The sequence below is a fragment of the Salvelinus fontinalis genome, chromosome 2 (assembly GCF_029448725.1).
Source record: "Salvelinus fontinalis isolate EN_2023a chromosome 2, ASM2944872v1, whole genome shotgun sequence".
Classification (NCBI taxonomy): Eukaryota; Metazoa; Chordata; class Actinopteri; order Salmoniformes; family Salmonidae; genus Salvelinus; species Salvelinus fontinalis.
This window is the reverse complement of record NC_074666.1, coordinates 21,940,041-21,963,971: the sequence shown is the minus strand read 5'-3', so window position 1 is coordinate 21,963,971 and position 23,931 is coordinate 21,940,041. Positions and strand designations below refer to the sequence as shown.

The following is a 23,931-nucleotide window of genomic DNA, read 5'->3' as shown; positions in this document are numbered from 1 at the left end:
GTCTGTCTGTCTGTCTGTCTGTCTGTCTGTCTGTCTGTCTGTCTGACGTCTGTCTGTCTGTCTGTCTGTCTGTCTGTCTGTCTGTCTGACGTCTGTATGTCTGTGACGTCTGTCTGTCTGTGATGTCTGTCTGTCTGTCTAACATATGTATGTATGTCTGTCTGTCGTCTGTCTGTCTGTCTGTCTGACTGTCTGTCTGTCTGACGTCTGTCTGTCTGTCTGACGTCTGTCTGTCTGTATGTCTGTCTGACGTCTGTCTGTCTGTCTGTATGTCTGTCTGACGTCTGTCTGTCTGTCTGTATGTCTGTCTGTGTCTGTCTGACGTCTGTATGTCTGTGACGTCTGTCTGTCTGTGATGTCTGCCTGTCTGTCTAACGTATGTATGTATGTCTGTCTGTCGTCTGTCTGTCTGTCTGTCTGACGTCTATCTGTCTGTCTGACGTCTGTCGTCTGTCTGACGTCTGTCTGTCTGTCTGTCTGTCTGTCTGTCTGTCTGTCTGTCTGTCTGTCTGTCTCTCTATGGGGAGAATTAGAAGGGATAGCTACCATTTTCTGTCATAGAAAACACAATATATCACCAGTCCTATGTGTGTCGTTGGCCTCAGCTCAGTGGGAAGAGAAGCTCATATAAAGCAACTAGCCGTCACCTCAGGATATTACCATCCACATAGCTGACAGGCTGAGATATAGTCAATACTTATTTTTCTGTTTAAATGCTTTCACTCCACAATCTTGTTTTATTGGCTGCCCAGAACCAATCCGTCAAAGTCATATCCTGTACAGTATGTAGCCCACAATAAGACTGTATATTACAGATGTTTTTGTTTTTCTTGCAAATCTGAAGGTTTATAAGTATCTTTGTCAACAGAGCTGACAAAGAGAGTCCAAGACACATCTAATAAAGTTTCTCTCAGGACAGGCAGTTATTCTGTTTTTGATGCAGTAGAACGAACGGCTAAAAAAGACTCAAGCTAGTCTCTCAGTACCACATCAAACCCACATCTCTCTCAGAGTCACTCACAGTCTCTCTCTCCCACACTGACTGCAGAGGGGTCAGGTGGTCAAAATATACAGGGATCTAGTTTATCGTTCCAACACACAACCCTGAACCCTAAAACCCACCGCTTTCAAAAGTCTGAATCTACAATTCTAGGAATCTAAGAAATAATACAGGAATCTAGTTTATCCTATCAATAGTGTTCTATACAACCTTCAATTAAAATAAACCCCACTGCTTTCTATAGACGTGTATGACGGGATGTAGGAATCTAGGAAATAATACAGGAAGCTAGGAAACTAGCGTTCTTCCAACACCCTTATGCCTAACCCTTAACTAATCTTCACCCCACTGCTTTCTGTAGGACTATATCTTAGTGAAACTCTGACAGAAACCCACAGACCTTGAGTGGTAGAGCAGGGCTGTATCAGCTCTGCTGGGATGAGAGGCTAGAGGCTGTTGCTAAGCAGCTGAAGGATTATAGAGCCAGGCCAGGGCTGTGTATGAGAGGATGGGAGTATCAGTGCGTGAGTTGACAGGCCAGTGATGACCAGGCCAGATGCACTGCTCTGACAGCTCGCTCTGGAATGGAACCATTTCAGTGTTTTACATTGACACCCAAATACATCCCTTCACATGTCAATACTACAGAACCCCAGGGACTAGTCTAACTGACAGTAAAATGAACAACCAGATGATTTCTGAACAAATTATGAAGAATAATTGATAGGAAATTTATTTAGCTTAACAACTACTGACAATTGTATTATATTTCACATATTAGAGTAGAATTCAGCACCCCAAGCTAAGGAAAAAGAAGGCACCTTTCATCTGCAGCATGACTCAACTGCAAGGGAAAGAATGAGTGTGTAGGAGAGTACTATTAAACTGAGAAAGTGTGAGTTTGTGTGTGTATCAGAGATATTACATGTACAGTGCATTCGGAAAGTATTCAGACCCCTTGACTTTTTTCACATTTTGTTATGTTACAGGTTTATTCTAAAATGGATGAAATTGTTTTTTATCCTTAGCAATCTACACACAATACCCCATAATGACAAAGCTATTTTTTTGTTGCGAATTCATAAAATAAAATAAAAATAAATATTTACGCACATTTACATAAGTATTCAAACCCTTTACTCAGTAATTTGTTGAAGCACCTTTGGCAGCGATTACATCCTCGAGTATTCTTGGGTATGACGCTACAAGCTTGGCACACTTGTATTTGGGGAGTTTCTCCCATTCTTCTCTGCAGGTCCTCTTAAGCTCTGTCAGGTTGGATGTGGAGTGTCACTTCACAGCTATTTTCAGGTCTCTCCAGAGATGTTAGATCGGGTTCAAGTCCGGGCTCTGACTGGACCACTCAAGAACATTCAGAGACTTGTCCCAAAGCCACTCCGCGTTGTCTTGGCTGTGTGCTTAGGGTCGTTGTCCTGTTGGAAGGTGAACCTTCATCCCAGTCTGAGGTCCTGAGTGCTCTGGAGCAGGTTTTCATCAAGGATCTCTGGACTTTGCTCTGTTCATCTTTCCCTCGATCCTGACTAGTCTCCCAGTCCCTGACGCTGAAAACATCCCCACAGCATGTTGCTGCCACCACCACACTTCACCGTAGGGATGGTGCCAGAGTTCCTCCAGACGTGACGCTTGGCATTCAGGCCAAAGAGTTCCATTTTGGTTTCATCAGACCAGAGAATCTTATTCTCATGGTCTCTCGGTGCCACTCCAAATGGGCTGTCATGTGCCTTTTACTGAGAATTGGCTTCCATCTGGTCACTCTGCCATAAAGGCCTGATTGGTGGAGTGCTGCAGAGATGGTTGTCCTTCTGGAAGGTTCTCCCATCTCCAAAGAGGAACTCTGGAGCTCTGTCAGAGTGACCATCGTGTTCTCGGTTACCTCCCTGACTTAAGCCCTTCTCCCCTGATTGCTCAGTTTGGCCTGGCAGCCAGCTCTAGGAAGAGTCTTGGTGGTTCCAAATTTCTTCCATTTAAGAATGATGGAGGCCAGTGTATTCTTGGGGAACTTCAATGCTGCAGAAATGTTTTGATACCCATCCCCAGATCTGTGCCTCGACACAATCCTGTCACTACGGACAACTCCTTCGAACTCATGGCTTGGTTTTTGCTCTGACATGCACTGTCAACTGTGGGACCTTAGATATACAGGTGTGTGCCTTTACAAATCATGTCCAATCAATTGAATTTACAACAGGTGGACTCCAATCAAGTTGTAGAAAGATCTCAAGGACGATCAATGGAAACAGGATGCACCTGAGCTCAATTTCAAGTCTCATAGCAAAGGTTCTGAATACTTATGTAAATAAGTTATTTCTGTTTTATATTTTTCATAAATTTGCTAACATTTAAAAAAAACTTTTTTCGCTTTGTCATTATGGGGTATTGTGTGTAGATTGATGAGGAAAACATTTAATGTAATCCAGTTTAGAATAAGGCTTTTTGGAAAAAGTCAAGGGGTCTGAATACACAGGTGGTGGTGGTGGAGGTGGTGGTGGTGGTGGTGGTGGAGGAGGTGGTGGTGGTGGTGGTGGTGGTGGTGGAGGTGGTGGTGGTGGAGGTGGTGGTGGTGGTGGTGGTGGTGGTGGTGGTGGTGGTGGTGGTGGAGGTGGAGGTGGTGGTGGTGGTAGTGGAGGTGGTGGTGGTGGTGGTGGTGGTGGTGGAGGTGGTGGTGGTGGTGGTGGAGGTGGTGGTGGTGGTGGTGGTGGTGGTGGTGGAGGTGGTGGTGGTGGAGGTGGTGGTGGTGGTGGAGGTGGTGGTGGTGGTGGAGGTGGTGGAGGTGGTGGTGGTGGTGGTGGAGGTGGTGGTGGTGGAGGTGATGGTGGTGGAGGTGGTGGTGGAGGGGGGACAATGCTTACCAGCTCTAAGGAGGTGTTTCTAGTGCAGAGGCGTTTGCATAGGCTGCATCTGCCTTCTGCTACTGCTAATTAAACCATTATGTTTGTATGTGTGCCTGTTTGTATGTGTGCCTGTGTGCATGTGTGTATGTGTGCCTGTGTGTGTGTGCGTGCGTGCGTGCGTGCGTGCGTGTGTGTGTGTGAAATGCCAGCATGCTATTCCCTATAACCGTTCTTACACAATCCTCTGTCTCTAATTCAGCTTGTGCTGTGTGCAGACTGAACAACACTAACCCAGCGCAGGCTGTATGTATGTATGTATGCAGGCTGCTTTACTCTCCCTGCTATCAGAGATGCAGTAGCTCATCCCATTCTCCGCTCCAGGCCTGGGCAAAGGCCGGCCCGGAGGACGTATCCGGCCTGCAACCTGATTCAGTACGGCCTGCGGAATCATGCTCAGATCACATAAAGAATTTGCGATAGTAATGTTTTGAAAATTAAAAGCCCAATGAATACGCGCCTTCGTGTAATGATTTAACTCCCACTGCTTGTGGGACATTTATTTTGGAGACACACAAAAATAACAACTGCATGAGGACAGACAGTGCCTGACAGGCTGACACACACGTCACAGATACAAATAGTAGCTAGTAAGAAATTGTGCAAAAGTGTGTTTTTCAAAGATTTCAAAGAAAAGGAAAGTAGATAATGAATGTAGGGTGTTCCAGCAAGAGTGGACATCGAAATAGTTCTTTATTGAGGTATCAGGGAAAGCTGTGTGCTTAGTGTGCAAAGAGACCATCGCTGTCTTCAAAGACTGCAACTTGTCCCGACACTTCCAGACAAAGCATGCAGAGAAATATAGGAATGTCTTCTGAGCAGAGGGCAAGCACTTCGAAAGAGTTGCTTTCTCAGTTGCAAAAGCAACAAGGACTTTTCACAAAACTGCATTCAGCAAACGATGGAATTGCGAGAGCTAGCAATGTACTGTCCCACAAAATTGCTAAATATAGCAAGCCATTCGATGAGGGCAAATTAATTAAAGAATGTTTAATTGACTCTGCAGCAATACTTTGCCCTTGACAAGAAAGAGCTGTTTGAAAATGTTTCCCTGTCAAGATGAACAGTGACACGGCGTGTTGAGGACATCACAGAGAATATGGAACAACAGTTGAATAACAAGGTAAAGGATTTCACCTATTTCTCCGTGGCCCTGGATGAGAGCAGTGATGCACGTGACACGGCGTAGATGTTGATATTCTTACGAGACATCATTGAAATTACAGAGGAGCTTGCTTCAGTGCAGTCAATGAAGAGCAAAACCACAGGGAAATATTTATTGGAGGAGGTTATAAAGTGTGTGGCAAAGCTGGGACTGAATTTTGAAAAGTTAGGAAATAAGTTTGGCCTTTTGAAAAGAATACAAGATCAAGTGACTGAGCTGAACCCAGATCATAAAATAATTTTCCTGCTTTGCATTTTTCATCAGGAGGTGCTCTGTAAATGTGTTCTGAAAATGAGAACATTTGACATGTTTCTACGAACATTACGGATACTTTTTGGAATTTTCATTGAACGGAACGAGGGTTTGGTTTTCTGAACATAACGCGCAACCTAACGGACGTTTTTTTGTTATAAAAGTAATATTTATCGAACAAAAATAACATTTATTGTGTAACTGGGAGTCTCGTGAGTGCAAACATCCGAAGATTATCAAAGGTAAGCGATTCATTTGATTGCTTTTCTGACTTTCGTGACCATGCTAATTTGGGGCTAGCTGTTCTAGCATTGATTGATACACTGACAAAAGCTTGGATTGCTTTCGCTGCAAAGCACATTTTCAAAATCTGACACGATAGGTGGATTAACAACAAGCTAAGCTGTGTTTTGGTATATTTCACTTGTGATTGCATGATTATAAATATTTTTAGTAATATTCTGCGCCCTGCAATTTAGCGGTTGTTTAGGAAAATGATCCCGCTAAAGGGATCCGTAGCGCAGAGAAGTTAAAAAGGGTGTGGGACCTGAAGTTGGAGATTGCTGAGATCTTGCAAATGAAAGGAAAATAAACTCAGTAACAAAAGAAACCCCCCTTTTTCAGGATCCTGTCTATCAAAGATAATTTGTAAAAATCCAAATAACTTCACCGATCTTCATTGTAAAGGGTTTAAACACTGTTCCCCATACTTGTTCAATGAACCATAAACAATTAATGAACATGCACCTGTGGAATGGTTGTTAAGACACTAACAGCTTACAGACGGTAGGCAATTAAGGTCACAGTTCTGAAAACTTAGGACACTAAATAGGCCTTTCTACTGACTCTAAAAAAGAAAAAGAAAGATGCCCAGGGTCCCTGCTCATCTGCGTGAACGTGGCTTATGCATGCTGCAAGGAGGCATGAGGACTGCAGATGTGGCCAGGGCAATAAACTTCAATGTCCGTACTGTGATACACCTAAGACAGTGCTACAGGGAGACAGGATAGACAGCTGATCATCCTCGCAGTGGCAGACCACGTGTAACAACACCTGCACAGGATTTGTACATCCGAACATCCCACCTGCGGGATAGGTACAGGATGGCAACAACAACTGCCCGAGTTACACCAGGAACGCACATGACCCTCCAGCATGACAATGCCACCAGCCATACTGCTCGTTCTGTGCGGGATTTCCTGCAAGACAGGAATGTCAGTGTTCTGCTATGGCCAGTGAAGAGCCTGGCTCTCAATCCCATTGAGCACGTCTAGGACCTGTTGGATCGGAGGGTGAGGGCTAGGGCCATTCCCCACAGAAATGTCCGGGAACTTGCAGGTGCCTTGGTGGAAGAGTGGGGTAACATCTCACAGCATGAACTGGCAAATCTGGTGCAGTCCATGAGGAGGAGATGCACTACAGTACTTAATGCAGCTGGTGGCCAAACCAGATACTGACTGTTAGCTTTGATTTTGACCCCCCCTTTGTTCAGGGACACATTATTCCATTTCTGTTAGTCACATGTCTGTGGAACTTGTTCAGTTTATGTCTCAGTTGTTGAATCTTGTTATGTTCATACAAATATTTACACATGTTAAGTTTGCTGAAAATAAACGCAGTTGACAGTGAGAGGACGTTTCTTTTTTTGCTGAGTTTATGTGGATTTCCCTTAACTGCAAGATAAAGAATGGTTGGCTGATTTTGCCTTCATCATGGACATCATGGCCCTCATGAATGAACTGAATTCCAAACTACAAGGGAAGGGCCTTTTTTCACATCAGCTGTACAGCCTTGTCAAAGCCTTCAAGGGAAAATTACTCCTCCTGACCCGCCAAGTAGAAGCCAACAATCTCACCCACCTTCTGACACTACTAGTCTGTTCGATATCAGGTGACCAGTGGGAGAAGTATACAACGCTGCTGCGTGCTTTGAACTGTGAGTTTTCTCCTCGTTTTGAGGATTTCAGAGTGTTGGAAAAAGACATGCTGTTGGTTTCTTCTCCTTTCACCTTCAATGTGGATAACGCTACCACTGACCTGCAACTTGAGCTTATCCATCTTCAGTCTGATGCAATGATTTGAGAACTATTCAAAACAATGTCACTGACGAGGTTCTATGCATTTCTTGATTAACAAAACTTTCCAAAGATTAGGAGTCATGCTCAGAAGATGTTTGTACTGTTTGGGTCAACCTATGTATGTGAGCAGACATTTTCAGTGATGAAATATAACAAGTCAAGGCACAGGTCATCTCTTACTGACTCTCACTTCTCAGCAACCCCGTGCATAGCTTCACTGATTGAGTAGTTTAAATGTAATGTTGAGCTCTCTCTCTTTCTGGTGTTTTTGTGCCTACCCGTTAACAAGAGTTCTGTCCGTGGTGCTGAATGCACAGTGTACTTTTCCCTCCGTGTAGTTCATTGCATGTTTAATAATGAAAATACCTTCCAAAAGGAGAGCATGGATGTGGTTTATTTCTGTGCATGTTAAAAAAGTTAAATAAGTAGCATATTGTATCTGGACGTGATTTACAATAGATATATCTGTCAACACAATCATATACATTATGTATAATCCTGTAATATGATTCTGGCCCGCGATAGCAAAAATATATTCTAATGTGGCCCTCCATGGAAAATAATTGCCCAGGCCTGCTCTACTCTGTTAATCCCCACGGTCATCCTACCTTATGTCATTTATCCATTCTAATTCTGCATTAGTTCTTTCCCTCCAACTTCGTCTTGTCTTTTTCCTCAATATTGCGTCACCTTTTCCAGTACCATCTTCAATCTCCACACACATTGGCAGGCCCAGCAACATGCCACTCACCTCCCACTGGGCCTGCTGTGATTGGCTCTTGAGCTGGATCAGCCAATCCTCGGCTGAATCACTATTGGCCTCAGCACAGTGGTGCATGGTGATGATGACTGGGCGAGTCAGGAGGGCCCCTGGGGGGCCACAGCTCACCACTGAACTCAGCACTGTCTGGCAGTCATCGACTGGGGGTCTGGGGGAACACACAGACACACAGGTTAGACGTGTTGTGACAGTGTGGGTAGTGTCTGTAGGAGATGTGTGTGCTGACCGGTGTAAACAGCAGAGCCAGAAGGGAAAAAATGTATTGTAGTTACCTCATGCTGTCCTTCCTGTGAACGGTCACGTACATCTCATACACTCTACCCTGTGGGACAGCCCCTGCTGGAACTAGGAGACTCACCCCTGTGGAGACAAGACACACCGCGATCACACACACTCTAGTCACACACACACACACTGTGGTCAAACACACTTTAGTCACACACTAGTAACACACACACACACACACTAGTCAGACACAGTCCAGTCACACACACTGTCTGTCCAGCCCTGCACTGACCTCCAGCCCTCCCTGTCATGCTCACTCTGTCATTCTGTGTTTAGTGTTTATCCCCTACCTAGGCCCATGCAGACAGACAGCCTGCCAGTCAGACCGAGAGAGAGAGACAGACAGAGCGACAGAGAGACAGTAGAGAGGCATCCTGAGGCCAAAACAACCACAGTCCCCAATCACTTCCCCTTCTCTGTCTCTTACTGTAGTTCAAACACTGCCTCACAATGCCCCCTAACAACATTATATGATAGATTAGAACGTATGTGATTGAAATGTTCTCCATCTGTGTCTGATTTGATTTAGTAGGATCCCCATTTGTCTTACTGGGGTCGACACATAACGAAAAATACATTACACAAAAAATAATTTACTGCTTGCTCTGTTTTATCAACTTGTTGGAGTGTAATGATTCCTGTAATTATTTTTTGTTTGTATCACTTGTATCTATTATCTACTTCACTTGCTTTGGCAATGTTAACATATGTTTCCCCATGCCATAAACCCGTAGAGCGAGAGAGAGAGAGAGAGAGAGAGAGCGAGAGCGAGACTTTTTTTGTTGACTTTTGGTCTTTCTTTACTGAAACATTCTCATTTCATTTAACCCCCCCCCCCCCAACAAAAGAGGGGGGAAAAATACACTGCTCAAAAAAATAAAGGGAACACTTAAACAACACAATGTAACTCCAAGTCAATCACACTTCTGTGAAATCAAACTGTCCACTTAGGAAGCAACACTGATTGACAATAAATTGCACATGCTGTTGTGCAAATGGAATAGACAACAGGTGGTAGCATGAGACGGAGTCTACAACCCACACAAGTGGCTCAGGTAGTGCAGCTCATCCAGGATGGCACATCAATGCGAGCTGTGGCAAGAAGGTTTGCTGTGTCTGTCAGCGTAGTGTCCAGAGCATGGAGGCGCTACCAGGAGACACGCCAGTACATCAGGAGACGTGGAGGAGGCCGTAGGAGGGCAACAACCCAGCAGCAGGACCGCTACCTCCGCCTTTGTGCAAGGGGTAGCACTGCCAGAGCCCTGCAAAATGACCTCCAGCAGGCCACAAATGTGCATGTGTCAGCATATGGTCTCACAGGGGCTCTGAGGATCTCATCTCGGTACCTAATGGCAGTCAGGCTACCTCTGGCGAGCACATGGAGGGCTGTGCGGCCCCACAAGGAAATGCCACCCCACACCATGACTGACCCACCGCCAAACCGGTCATGCTGGATGTTGCAGGCAGCAGAACGTTCTCCACGGCGTCTCCAGACTCTGTCACGTCTGTCACATGTGCTCATGTGCTCAGTGGGAACCAGCTTTCATCTGTGAAGAGCACAGGGCGCCAGTGGCGAATTTGCCCATATTGGTGTTCTCTGGCAAATGCCAAACGTCCTGCACGGTGTTGAGCTGTAAGCACAACCCCCACCTGTGGACGTCGTTCCCTCATACCACCCTCATGGAGTCTGTTTCTGACCGTTTGAGCAGACACATGCACATTTGTGGCCTGCTGGAGGTCATTTTGCAGGGCTCTGGCAGTGCACCTCCTTGCACAAAGGCTGAGGTAGCGGTCCTGCTGCTGGGTTGTTGCCCTCCTACGGCCTCCTCCACGTCTCCTGATGTACTGGCGTGTCTCCTGGTAGCGCCTCCATGCTCTGGACACTACGCTGACAGACACAGCAAACCTTCTTGCCACAGCTCGCATTGATGTGCCATCCTGGATGAGCTGCACTACCTGAGCCACTTGTGTGGGTTGTAGACTCCGTCTCATGCTATCACTAGAGTGAGAGCACCGCCAGCATTCAAAAGTGACCAAAACATCAGCCAGGAAGCATAGGAACTGAGAAGTGGTCTGTGGTCACCACCTGCAGAATCACTCCTTTATTGAGGGTGTCTTGCTAATTGCCTATAATTTCCACCTTTTGTCTATTCCATTTGCACAACAGCATGTGCAATTTATTGTCAATCAGTGTTGCTTCCTAAGTGGACAGTTTGATTTCACAGACGTGTGATTGACTTGGAGTTACATTGTGTTGTTTAAGTGTTCCCTTTATTTTTTTGAGCAGTGTATATCCTGTACTGCATACATGTACCATACTCACCTTTCCATCTACCACATGATACAAACCACTATCACAATACCCAAAACAATACCCACTCCTACAACCATATATCCAAAACATCTTCCCCAGCTATACAGACAGCCCACCCAACACAACATATCTCCGCAAACATCTCCACACGTTTTATCATTTTGTAGAACTCAAACTCAACCCTAAGGCGCGCAGAGACCATCCCATTAAACAATAGTAAAGGGTCTTATCCCCCCACCTTTGACCCTGTTCCTCCTTGTTAGCCAAATAGCTAACTTTGCCTGAGCAAACAGAAAATTCAACAAAACACATTTGGCTTTCTCCTTACTCGAATACCTGTATACCATTATAAACATCCCAACAGTAAAAACCATCCCCAACCTCTCACAGACATCTCAACAGAGACATGAATGGCATTAACCTGGCGCACACAGAAAACACATGAATCACAGTTTCTTTCATTTTACAGAAAGGACACCCCTGCCCGATTCCCGTTTCAACCCGTGCCAACCAGCTGTTAGTGGCCAGGGCTCCATGAAGAACCCTCCACTGGAGGTCCCCTGACCTCTTTGGTACTGGGGGTTTGTAGAGCCCCCTCCATCTAAAACCCACCATACTCTCCTCCCCACATACCCCCTGCCACTGATGTCCCTTCACTCATGTTAGGCTTCTAATGTTCCTAACCTTAATGCAGAGGTTGCAGAGGGCTTTACCTCCCACCCCTTCAAACTCCCCCAGGCTCGGAGTGTTAAAATCTAACAAGTCCTCCAGACCCCCTTGCCAGTCTCCAGTCTCTGCCGTCACCTGCAGTGGCGGAAACGTTGGTGGCCCCTCTCCCTTTGGCCTCTCAAACACCCCCCTTACCTGCTCAGACAGTGCCTCCTGGACCTCCTCCAGGAATCTCTCCAGCAGCCTAAGAGACGTTATTCCTGTTTGTTGAGCCAAGACCTCCGGGGTTTTCCACCCCTCCTCTCCCAGCATTCTCAGGTCACCTAGCCTTTGTACACCCCCTGCCATCAGTTGCCTCTGCAGGGTGGCAGACTGAACCGATCTCAAAGGGATGGCTGGGTTGTGGAAAATAGGCTCCTCCCACACCCACAGCCCAGGCTCCACACCCCCTTCTCGTGTGGGCCTTAGCAGCTGCCAGGCCCTCAGCATTGCAGAGTAAAAATCTGAGAGACCTGCTGTACTCAGCCTCTCCAGCTTCATGAGGAACAGCTGCCGGTCCAACCCTAATCGGCCAGCTCTCCTCAGCAGCGCACATGCTGGTTCCATCCAGCCAACATCAGTATGGTACAGCAGTCTCTGCACCGCCTTTAGCCGGAAAGCAGCCATCCTGCTCTCCAGTTCCACCAGGCCCTGTCCTCCTTCGTGGACGGTCATGTACAACACTGCTGCCTTCAGCCAGTGATGGCCCGACCAGAAGAAGTCCACCAGCTTGCGTTGCAGGTCTGCGAGCAGACTGGCGGGGGGGTTGAGGACAGCCAGTTTATGCCATAGGGAAGATGTTACCAGGTTGTTCATTATCAGCACCCTCCCTCTATATGAGACTTGGGACAGGAGCCACCTCCACCTGGCCTGTCTGGACACCACTGCCTGTGACAGCCCCTCCCAGTTCTTCCTGACCCACCTCTCCGAGCCCAGGTATACCCCCAAAACTTTAAGCCCTTCACAACCCCACTACAAACCCACTGGAAGCAGAGGAGGAGCCCTATCCCCCCATGCCCCACATAACAGAGCTTTGCTCTTGCCCCAGTTTACCTTGGCTGATGAAGCTCCCTCGTACACCTTCAGACTGGTCTCTAGTGCCTGCATATCTTGACCATCACAGAAACATCATCTGCATATGCTGACACTGCTATTCCTGTCACCACATCCATGCCTGTCCAGCACACCCCCTGCAGTCTCCTGCGTAGCAGTCCTATAAAAGGCTCAATGGCTAGTGTGTATAACTGCCCAGATAGAGGGCACCCTTGTCTAATGCCCCGTCTCACCCAGACTGGCCTACTGAGCCCCCCTCCCACCTTAACCATACAACTCAGCAAACAACAGCTTCACACAGGTCACAAAACTCTTCCCAAACCCAAATACAGACATCACATAAACAGATACTCATGGTCCACTCTATCGAAAGCCTTCTCTTGGTCTAAAGAGACCAGTCCAAAGTTCACATTAGAACATCTCTCTCTCTCTCTCTCTCTCACTCTCTCTCAATTAAATTAAATTTGCTTTATTGGCATGACATAACAATGTACATATTGCCAAAGCTTACTTTGGAGATTTATAATATCTCTCTCTCGCTCTCTCTGTGTAACATGATGAGGTAGCTAATATCAGCCAGAAACAAGTTTTCCAGAGAAAAACTCCAGAAACCCTAGAAGTTGTTGTCCTGTTTCTGCCTGCTTTTCCCAGCTGTCAACATGCATCTGTACTGCATCACAAACAGACCGCATGTGCTAAATGAGAACCGCACAGATAATGTAGGCAGTACTAGAGCTTAAACAGAACAGAAGTGTACCAACCACATGCTCTGTGCTCTGAGCAGACAGGCACCCAGCAACTCTTACAGACCTGTCACGCAGTGTGGAACACATGCTCTGATTGACCGTGGAGAGCTTTAAGAACTCTTTCAAAGTCAAATCTCTCTCTCTCTTTCTGTCTCTCTGTCTCTCTCCTCTCTGACTCTCTCTCTCTCCTTCTCTCACCCCCTCTCTCCCTCCCTCTCTCCAGGGAGTCATGCTTCAGTATGGCGTTAGCCCCTATTACAGGCCATTGTAGAGGATAAGGGTGATCCCTGGTGAATTAGAGGGAAAGACGTGTCAGGATCACAGCATCATCTCTTGATCATAATGAATGAATGGAAAACTAGCGCTCCCCCCGTTGGAGCATAGCGTGGAAGGGGGATGGAAGTAAGGGAGGGGGGTGAGAATGATCCCCATGTCAGTCCTGACTCCACATAGGCTCCTAATCCTGTTATTACACACACCGTGCTAAGTCACTTTGAGGAAACAGCCTTCTAACACACTCACCACGAGGGGACCTTGTCAGCTGCTCCATAGAACTATACAAGAGGGAGAACTGATAAAGCACCTAAAACCAATGTCAGTGTATGAAAGCACCAAAGCTCCAATCATCATCTAGAGGCTAGAGCGGTCTGTTAATTGCTTATGGCTAAGGCCCCTGAACCTGATGGATTTGCAGGGACGTTTTTTTATAAACCTTTACCTTTACAGCCTTACCGGAATACTTATTCAGTTTAAAGTTCATTTTGAATAGGACTAATTAGTTTGACTTCAATTAATTCCACTGCTAGACTTCCAATGAGTAACCGCTTAGGGATATTCTGTCTCAACAGTTTCCTTCTGGCTAAACAGACCCTGGCCTGTGCTGTATTAAAGCTAGAACCCTTAATAGCTACATCCAATCAAGGCTGAACAACAAGGCTTTGGACGGAATTGCAGAATCTCCACATGAGACCTGGACGGAGTCTGAGGACAAAGTGAGGGAAACGATCTCGGAGAAATTAAAGATAGACCACAGGAAGATTGAGGTGGAGCGCGCCGACAGGACTGGAAAACCCACCACCGGCCCAGTTGATAGGCCCAGGCCGATAGTGGTCAAGTTCCTGAGGTTCAAGGAAAAGGTAGCTGTTCTGGAAAGAGCCAAGAACTTGAGAGGAACGTATATCTTCCTCAATGAGTACTATCCTGAAGCTGTGTGCCAGAAGAGGAAAGAACTGATCCCAGCCATGAAAGCTGCCAGAGCGCGTGGGGACATTGCTTACATCCGCTATGACAGGCTCATTGTCCCCCCTCCCAGAAGCCTGGAAGGGATGAGAGAGCCAAGCCTATGGGTTCGTAGCTTCAACCCTGCAGCACACACACACACTTGCCAATTGATTAATGGACTACTGAATGTATATTTTTCTCTCTTACTTTGTTTGCTCTTGTCAGTATTATGTTTATCTCTGATAAGTTACGCAAGAAAGGGCTAAAAATAGCCCATATTAATATATGCAGCCTTAGAAATAAGGTTAATGAAATCAATAACTTGCTAACATCAGATAACATTCATATATTAGCCATTTCTGAGACTCACTTAGATAATTCATTTGATGATACAGCAGTAGCAATACAAGGATATAACATCTATAGAAGAGACATAAATGCTTATGGAGAGGGTGTTGCTGAGCCATATCCCTGTAATGCTTAGAGAAGATCTCATGTCAAGTGTTATTGACGTGTTGTGGTTGCAGGTTCACTTGGCACATCTAAAGTCTATTATTTTGGGGTGTTGCTATAGGCCACCAAGTGCTAACAGTCAATATCTAAATAATGTGTGTGAAGTGCTTGATAGTGTATGTGATGTAAACAGAGAGGTCTACTTTCTTGGGGACCAGAATATTGACTGGTTTTCATCAAGCTGTACGCTCAAGAGGAAGTTTCTTACTGTAACCAGTGCCTGTAATCTGGCTCAGGTTATTAATCAACCTATCAGGGTGTTTACAAACACTACAGGAACAACATCATCCACATGTATCAATCACATTTTTACTAATACTGTAGAACAGTGTTCTAAGCTGTATCCGTACCCATTGGATGCAGTGATCACAATATAGTGGCTATATCCAGGAAAGCCAAAGTTCCAACAGCTGGGCCTAAAATGGTATATAAGAGATCATACAAAAGATGTTGCTGTGACTCTAATATGGGTGATGTTAAAAATATTTGTTTGATGTGATTAACGAGGAGCATCCAGACGCTGCACTTGATGAATTTATGAAATTGCTTCTTCCAATTATTGATAAACATGCACCTGTTAAAAAACTGACTGTTAGAACTGTTAAGGCTCCGTGGATTGATGAGGAATTTTAAAACTGTATGGTTGAAAGAGATGGGGCAAAAGGAGTGGCTAATAAGTCTGGCTGCATATCTGACTGGCTGACTTACTGCAAATTGAGAAATGATGTGACTAAACTCAACAAAAAGAAGAAGAAACTGTATTATGAAGCCACGATCAATGATATAACTTTGGAGTACTTTAAATGAAATTATGGGCAGAAAGACAAATTCAACTCCATCTTTCACCATATCAGATGGCTTATTCATCACAAAACCATTTGATGTTGCCAAATATTTTAATGATTACTTCATTGGCAAAGTGGGCAAACTTAGGCTGGAAATGCCAACAACGAACAGTTTTTCATACAAAAAAAACAATATTATGAAAGAAAATAATTGCAAATTTGAATTTTGTAAAGATAGTGTGGGAGAGGTGGAAAATGTGTTGTTATCGATCAATAATGACAACCCTCCTGGCATTGACAACTTAGATGGAAAGCTACTGAGGATGGTAGCTGACTATAGCCACTCCTATCTGTCATATATTTAATCTGAGCCTAAAGGAAAGTGTTGCTCCTCAGACCTGGAGGGAAGCCAAAGTCATTCCGCTACCTGAGTGGCACAGCGGTCTAAGGCATTGCATCTCAGTGCACGAGGTGTCACTACAGTCCATGGTTTGAATCCAGGCTGTATCACATCCGGCCAGGATTGAGAGTCCCAGCGTCGTCCGGGTTTGGCCGGGGAAGGCCGTCATTGTAAATAAAAATGTGTTCTTAACTGACTTGTCTAGTTAAATAAAGTTTAAATAAATAAATAAATACCCAAGAGTGGTAGTGGCCTTTCCTGGTTCTAACAGCAGACATACTGTATAAGCTTGCTGACAGCTCTTAGCAAAAAATTGTGTTTGGCCAAACAAATTAAACAAATTAAACAACTTTAAACAAATTAACAACAGACTTTCAGAGTGCTTATAGAGAAGGGCACTCAACATGTACTGCACTGACACAACTGACTGATGATTGGTTGAAAGAAATTGATAATAAGAAGATTTATAGACCTGCTGTTTTCAACTCTCTAGAGACCGCAGGAGCGGTAGAGATACTCTTAATGATCGGCTATGAAAAGCCAACTGACATTTACTCCTGACTATTATTTGACCATGCTGGTCATTTATGAACATTTGAACATCTTGGCCATGTTCTGTTATAATCTCCACCTGGCACAGCCAGAAGAGGACTGGCCACCCCTCATAGCCTGGTTCCTCTCTAGGTTTCTTCCTAGGTTTTGGCCTTTCTAGGGAGTTTTTCCTAGCCGCCGTGCTTCTACACCTGCATTGCTTGCTGTTTGGGGTTTTAGGCTGGGTTTCTGTACAGCACTTCGAGATATTAGCTGATGTACGAAGGGCTATATAAAATAAACTTGATTTGATTTGATTCTTGTCTAATGATGTTCTGTATTATGTCATTCTGTATTATGTTTCATGCTTTGTGTGGACCCCAAGAAGAGTAGCTGCTGCTCTTGGAACAGCTAATGGGGATCCTAATAAAATACCAAATACCATATTTTTGGACTTATAAATCGATGATACTGTATATACCCATTGATTCTTGAAGAACATTACTTATAAAGGCCCCAAGAGATTGGTTGTCACGATCGTTATAATGAGTGGACCAAGATGCAGCGTGGTATGGTTCCATTCTCTTTATTTTGAAGTGAAACTCAAAGAAAACAATAAATCGCAAAACGAAACGTGAAGCTACTATAGTGCTCGCAGGCAGCTCGCAAGCAACTAGATAGTCAAGATCCCACAAAGCACAATGGGGAAATGGCTGCCTAAATCTGATCCCCAATCAGAGTCAACAATAAACAGCTGACTCTGATTGGGAACCATACCAGGCCAACATATATATATATTCACCTAGATAACCCACCCTAGTCACACCCCGACCTAACCAACATAGAGAATAAAAAGCTCTCTATGGTCAGGGCGTGACAGTTCCCCCCCCCCCCAAAGGTGCGGACTCCGGCTGCAAAACCTGACTCAATAGGGGAGGGTCCGGGTGGGCATCTACTGTCGGGGGCGGCTCCGGTGCGGGGCGAAGTACCCACTCCGCTTGTGGATATGTCATCTTCAGTGGCGGCTTTGGTGCGGGGATCGTGGCCGGAAGTTCCGGACCATGGCTCATCGCCGGAGGAACCGGACCGTGGGTCGTCGCCGGATGCTCCGGACCGTGGATCGTCGCCGGGGACTCCGGACCGTGGATCGTCGCCGGAGGCTCCGGACTAGGAACCCTCGTAGGAGGCTCTGGACTGCAGACCGTCGCTGGAGGCTCTGGACTGCCGACCGTCACTGGAAGCTCTGAACTGCCGACCGTCGCTGGAGGCTCTGGACTGCCGACCGTCGCTGGAGGCTCTGGCCTGCAGACCGTCGCTGGAGACTGTGGACTGCGGACCGTCGCTGGAGACTCTGGACTGCGCACCGTCTCAGGAGGTTCCGGACTGCGGACCGTCCCAAGAGGTTCCGGATTGGGGACCGTCTCAGGCGGTTCCGGACTGGGGACCGTCTCAGGAGGTTCCGGACTGGGGACCGTCTCAGGCGGTTCCGGACTGGGGACCGTCTCAGGAGGAACCGGACCGTGGGTCGTCGCCGGATGCTCCGGACCGTGGATCGTCGCCGGGGACTCCGGACCGTGGATCGTCGCCGGAGGCTCCGGACTAGGAACCCTCGCAGGAGGCTCTGGACTGCAGACCGTCGCTGGAGGCTCTGGACTGCCGACCGTCGCTGGAAGCTCTGAACTGCCGACCGTCGCTGGAGGCTCTGGACTGCCGACCGTCGCTGGAGGCTCTGGCCTGCAGACCGTCGCTGGGGACTGTGGACTGCGGACCGTCGCTGGAGACTCTGGACTGCGCACCGTCTCAGGAGGTTCCGGTCTGCGGACCGTCTCAGGAGGTTCCGGACTGGGGACCGTCTCAGGCGGTTCCGGACTGGGGACCGTCTCAGGAGGTTCCGGACTGTGGACCGTCGTTGGAGGTTCCGGACTGTGGACCGTCGTTGGAGGTTCTGGACTGTGGACCGTCGTTGGAGGTTCCGGACTGTGGACCGTCGCCGGAGGTTCCGGACTGGGAACAGTCGCCGGAAGCTCTGGACTGGGAACAGTCGCCGGACGCTTTGGACTGGGAACTGTCGCCGGAAGCTTTGGACTGGGAGCTGTCGCTGGAAGCTCTGGACTGTGGAGGCGTACTGGAGGCCTGATGCGTGAGGCCGGTACAGGTGGCACCGGGCTGGTGACACGCACCTCAGGGTGAGTGCGGGGAGGAGGCACAGGACGTACTGGACTGTGGAGGCGCACTGGAGGCCTGATGCGTGGGACCGGTACAGGTGGTACCGGGCTGGTGACACGCACCTCAGGGCGAAAGTGCGGGGAGGAGGCACAGGACGTACTGGACTGTGGAGGCGCACTGGAGGCCTGATGCATGGGGCCGGTACAGGTGGCACCGGGCTGGTGACACGCACCTCCGGGCGAGTGCAGGGAGGAGGCACAGGACGCACTGGACTGTGGAGGCGCACTGGAGGCCTGATGTATGGGGCCGGTACAGGTGGCACCAGGCTGGTGACACGCACCTCCGGGCGAGTGCAGGGAGGAGGCACAGGACGCACTGGACTGTGGAGACGCACTGGAGGCCTGATGCGTGGGACCGGTACAGGTGGCATCGGGATGGTGACACACACCTCAGGGCGAGTGCAGGGAGGAGGCACAGGACGCACTGGACTGTGGAGACGCACTGGAGGCCTGATGCGTGGGACCGGTACAGGTGGCATCGGGATGGTGACACACACCTCAGGGCGAGTGCAGGGAGGAGGCACAGGACGCACTGGACTGTGGAGACGCACTGGAGGCCTGATGCGTGGGACCGGTACAGGTGGCACCGGGATGGTGACACACACCTCAGGGCGAGTGCTGGGAGGAGGCACAGGACGTACTGGACTGTGGAGACGCACTGGAGGTCTGGAGTGTAGAGCTGGCACAACACGTCCTGGACAAATGCCCACCTTCGCAAGTGCAGGAAGCTGGCACAGGACGCACTGGGCTTGAGTGCGCACTGGAGACACAGTGCTTATCACTGCAAAACATGGTCCTGACCGGTTACACGCTCCCCACGGTGAGTACGGGGAGTTGGCTGTGGTTCAAACCCTGGCTCCGCCAACCACCCCGTGTTCCCCCCAAAAATTGGTTTTGAGGCTGCATCTCGGGATTCCGTCATGGCCACGAACCCCGGTGTCGTCGTTGTTGCTCCCTCGCTGCTTCCGCCTGCTTCTATGGCAGGCTTCTGTCTCCTGCCATAATCTCATCCCACGTCCAGGATGTTCTCCACTCCTGGCTTTCCTCCCAGGCCCAGGATCCCTGCTTCTCCTGGGCACGCTGCTTGGTCCGTTGTTGGTGTGATCTTCTTTCACGATCGTTATAATGAGTGGACCAAGATGCAGAGTGGTATGGTTTCATCCTCTTTTTTTTAAAGTGAAACTCAGAGAAAACAATAAATCGCAAAATGAAACATGAGGCTACGATAGTGCTCGCAGGCAACTATATATAGTCAAGATCCCACAAAGCACAATGGGGAAACGGCTGCCTAAATATGATCCCCAATCAGAGACAACGATAAACAGCTGCCTCTGATTGGGAACCACAACATATATATATATATATATTCACCTAGATAACCCACCCTAGTCACACCCCGACCTCACCAACATAGAGAATAAAAAGCTCTCTATGGTCAGGGCGTGACATTGGTTCAACTGTTGTACCTCATCAAAACCCAAAATATAAGCTTGTTTAACTCCAATGTTTCTAAATAATGTAAATGTAAACAAACACTGTATAGCCTCAAAACATGCTTAAAACTACAATTGTGATATTATGGATGGTCAGTCCCGGGCTGTATCACAACCGGCCGTGATCGGGAGTTTGGCCGGGGGGGCTTAACTTGGCTCATCGCGCTCTAGCATCTCCTTGTGGCGGGCCGGGCGCCTGCAGGCTGACCTCTGTCGCCAGGTGAACAGTGTTTCCTCTGACAGATTGGTGAGGCTGGTTTCCAGATTAAGAGGGCGAGTGTTAAGAAGCGTGATTTGGCGTGTCATTTTGCGGAGGACACATGACTCGACCTTGGTCTCCCGAGTCCGTTGGGAAGTTGCAGCGATGAGACAAGATCAAAATTGGGGAGAAAAAGGTGGTAAAATAACAAATTTAAAAATACTATAGACCAATTACTTTGAGACTGTACCATAAAGACCCATACCTGAGTTGGGGACAATGAGGTGTCCACCCATGGAGTTGAAGGAGCCCAGAGCGGTACAGGAGGGGTCCCTGGTGCCGGTACGGAGCAGGGTCTGGGTCTGGGTCCTCCTCTGCATGGTGTCCCCATCCAGCAGGCAGTGGGGCAGCTTAGGGGACAGCTTGGAGGACAATTCAGACAGGTCCTCTGAAGGGGTTACCAGACCAGAGGAGTTGTACACCTTGATCTTCAGGTTGGGCAGGGGGTCCAAGAGGGGGGAGTTGGTCATGGGAATCTTGTCAGCGACGTCATGGGGGGCGTAGACCGGACCGCGGTACATGGCCGCAGCAGAGGTCAGGTCAGGGGGTGTTGTCAGAAGGTCAGCTGGGGACAGGAGAGGACAATGGTGATGTCAGTGGTAAGACTACTGTATCGTCTAAGTAGAGGTGCAGTTCAATCAAACTCGACCAATACACCATCAGGACCAGTCAGTATTGAGCTGTTAATAGGCTTTAGATGATCATCCTTTTTTTTGTTGCTTTAGGTAGCTTTTTTTGTGGGTTGACACGGCTGTGTCAGCTATGTCCTGCTTAAACTCTACTAAACTGTATTGAGTTATTTGTTTACTCTACAACTCTACACATAAACAGTGTGAAGAGTCCTGTTACTCAGTGCTCCAACCTTAACTATCGCTCTGCAGCACAGTGTTTCACAAGGAACAGATGGCTTCATTATATAGCAGTTTACCTAACAGGTACACACATGAATAGTGATGATTTGTGCTGAGTGGGCGGGGTGGGGACAGTAACAGTCACACTCTGGGTCCTCATACACCTCCTCCTCATCTTCTCTACCATACACAGTGTAAGAGAAATGGTAAACATGTATATACAGTCAGTATGGTAAATAGCTAGTGGTGCGTTTGAATTGTGAGCCTATTTAGATTCTATATCAACATTGTTAATCGACGTGTCGTTGTCAACATGCAGTGTTTTTACCTGTCTGGCTGGGGTTAGGCCTCTGTAGATGAGGGATGGCACCAAGGCACAGAGGGGTAAACACAGCACCTGTAGTGTGGACTAATGTCTTTCTTGGACTCTATTTTTATCTCTCTCTTTCTATCAGCCAGGTTTAGGCTGCTATATAAACCAATCCTCTCCTGCCCAAATTGAATTACACTTGAAAATACAGATAGATAGGGAGGTTGTGTAACAGCTATTTATCACCTGTTATTCTGATACAAAAAGACACCCCTCACACACACATAAACACACATAAACACACACACACTCACAGACACACAGACACAGACACACCTCCGACCCACCTGTTCGAGCCGTCTTGATGTTGACGGGCTGGAAACCCCCGTTGAGGGCCGAGGTGTCTATGATATCAGAGTCAAAGTCGCGATGGTGCTTCCTGTAGACGAACAGCGCCACAATGACGGAGATGACCAGACACATGATCACAGCGATGACGACACCTACGTACAGTGCCACATCATCTGTACTGGGGGCAGCTGGGGGGAGAGAAGGAGAGAGAGAGATTTGACTTTGAAAGAGTGCTCAAAGCTCTCTGCGGGAAAGTTGATTTAGATATGTAATCAAACATATTAACTCCATTAATCACATGTGATAGGCAGTGGTGTTATCAGTCCTAACTAAGACAGTATCAGGAGCACAATATCCTGCTTATAGATTGAGTATTTAATAACGTCAGACACTAATCCACATTATTATGAATTAATTCTGGTCTCCTATGTAGAATTCCACCTGTGCATCATACACACTTCTATAAAAAGACGTGTGGGTGTTGTTGAAGTTTATGCACTGTGCAGGACCATGTCATTATTGATATATTAAGGTATATCATAACACAAAGGTTGAATTTGATATATTGGAATGTTCAAGGACATAGTGAAATGTCAAACCTGTACTGTAACTAAGCTACAGTAATATTGGGCTGGTCCAATGTCCCGATAATGAGAGTTTAATGTGCCAGGAGTTTAGAGTTGAATAGAAGGGCAGATTAGTGGCACTGTCAGATGACATTACACAGAGCGAGAGAGAGAGAGAGAGAGAGAGAGAGAGAGAGAGAAAGAGAGAGAAAGAGAGAGAAAGAGAGAGAAAGAGAGAGAAAGAGAGAGAGAGAGCGAGCGAGCGAGCGAGAGAGAGCGAGAGAGAGAGAGAGAGAGAGAGAGAGAGAGCGAGAGAGAGAGAGAGAGAGAGAGAGAGAAAGAGACAGCTAGCGAGAGAAAGAGAGAGAGAGAGACAGAGAGAGAGAGCCAGAGAGAGAGACAGAGAGAGATAGCGAGCCAGAGAGAGAGAGGGGGAAGATAATGTGTGGGAGAGAGAGAAAGACAGAGAGAGAGCGAGATAGAGAGAGTGAGAGAGGAGGAAAGACAGACAGAAAGAGTGAGAGAAAGATATAGAGAGAGAGAGAGAGAGAGAGAGAGAGAGAGAGTGAGCGAGAGAGAGAGAGAGAGAGAGAGAGAGAAAGAGACAGCTAGCGAGAGAAAGAGAGAGAGAGAGCCAGAGAGAGAGAGAGAGAGAGAGAGAGAGGGAGAGAGAGAGAAAGACAGACAGAAAGAGAGCCAGAGAGCATGAGGGGGATAATAGTGTGTGTGAGAGAGAGAGCGGGAGAGAGAAAGAAAGACAGAGAGAGAGAGCGAGCCAGAGAGAGAGAGAGAGAGAGAGAGAGAGAGAGAGATAGAGAGAAGAGAGAGAGAGAAGAGAGAGAGAGAGAGAGAGAGAGAGAGAGATAGGAAGGAAGGAAGGAAGGAAGGAAGGAAGGAAGGAAGGAAGGAAGGAAGGAAGGAAGGAAGGGGAAGGTAGTGTGAGAGAGAGAGAGAGAGAGAGAGAGATAGGGAGGAATGAAGGGGAAGGTAGTGTGAGAGAAAGGGGGAAAGAGAGAGATAGGGAGGAAGGAAGGGGAAGGTAGTGTGAGAGAAAGGGAGAAAGAGAGAGAGAGAGAGAGCAAGGAAAGGGAGGAGGGGGTATTGTATGACATGCATAAAAGCATTCCCCGTACCTG

General features: G+C 47.4%; 1 protein-coding gene across 1 annotated transcript in view; it reads right to left on the bottom strand.

Annotated features, from left to right (window-relative positions):
* LOC129814221 (netrin receptor UNC5C-like) overlaps positions 1 to 23,931 on the bottom strand; it is a gene marked incomplete in the record, with an annotated part of 175,978 nt that overhangs the window by 15,334 nt on the left and 136,713 nt on the right. The window contains 4 exon segments of the mRNA XM_055867196.1: positions 8,155 to 8,332; positions 8,457 to 8,544; positions 20,923 to 21,282; positions 22,226 to 22,417. Of these exon segments, the coding sequence (XP_055723171.1) occupies positions 8,155 to 8,332; positions 8,457 to 8,544; positions 20,923 to 21,282; positions 22,226 to 22,417 (818 nt within the window).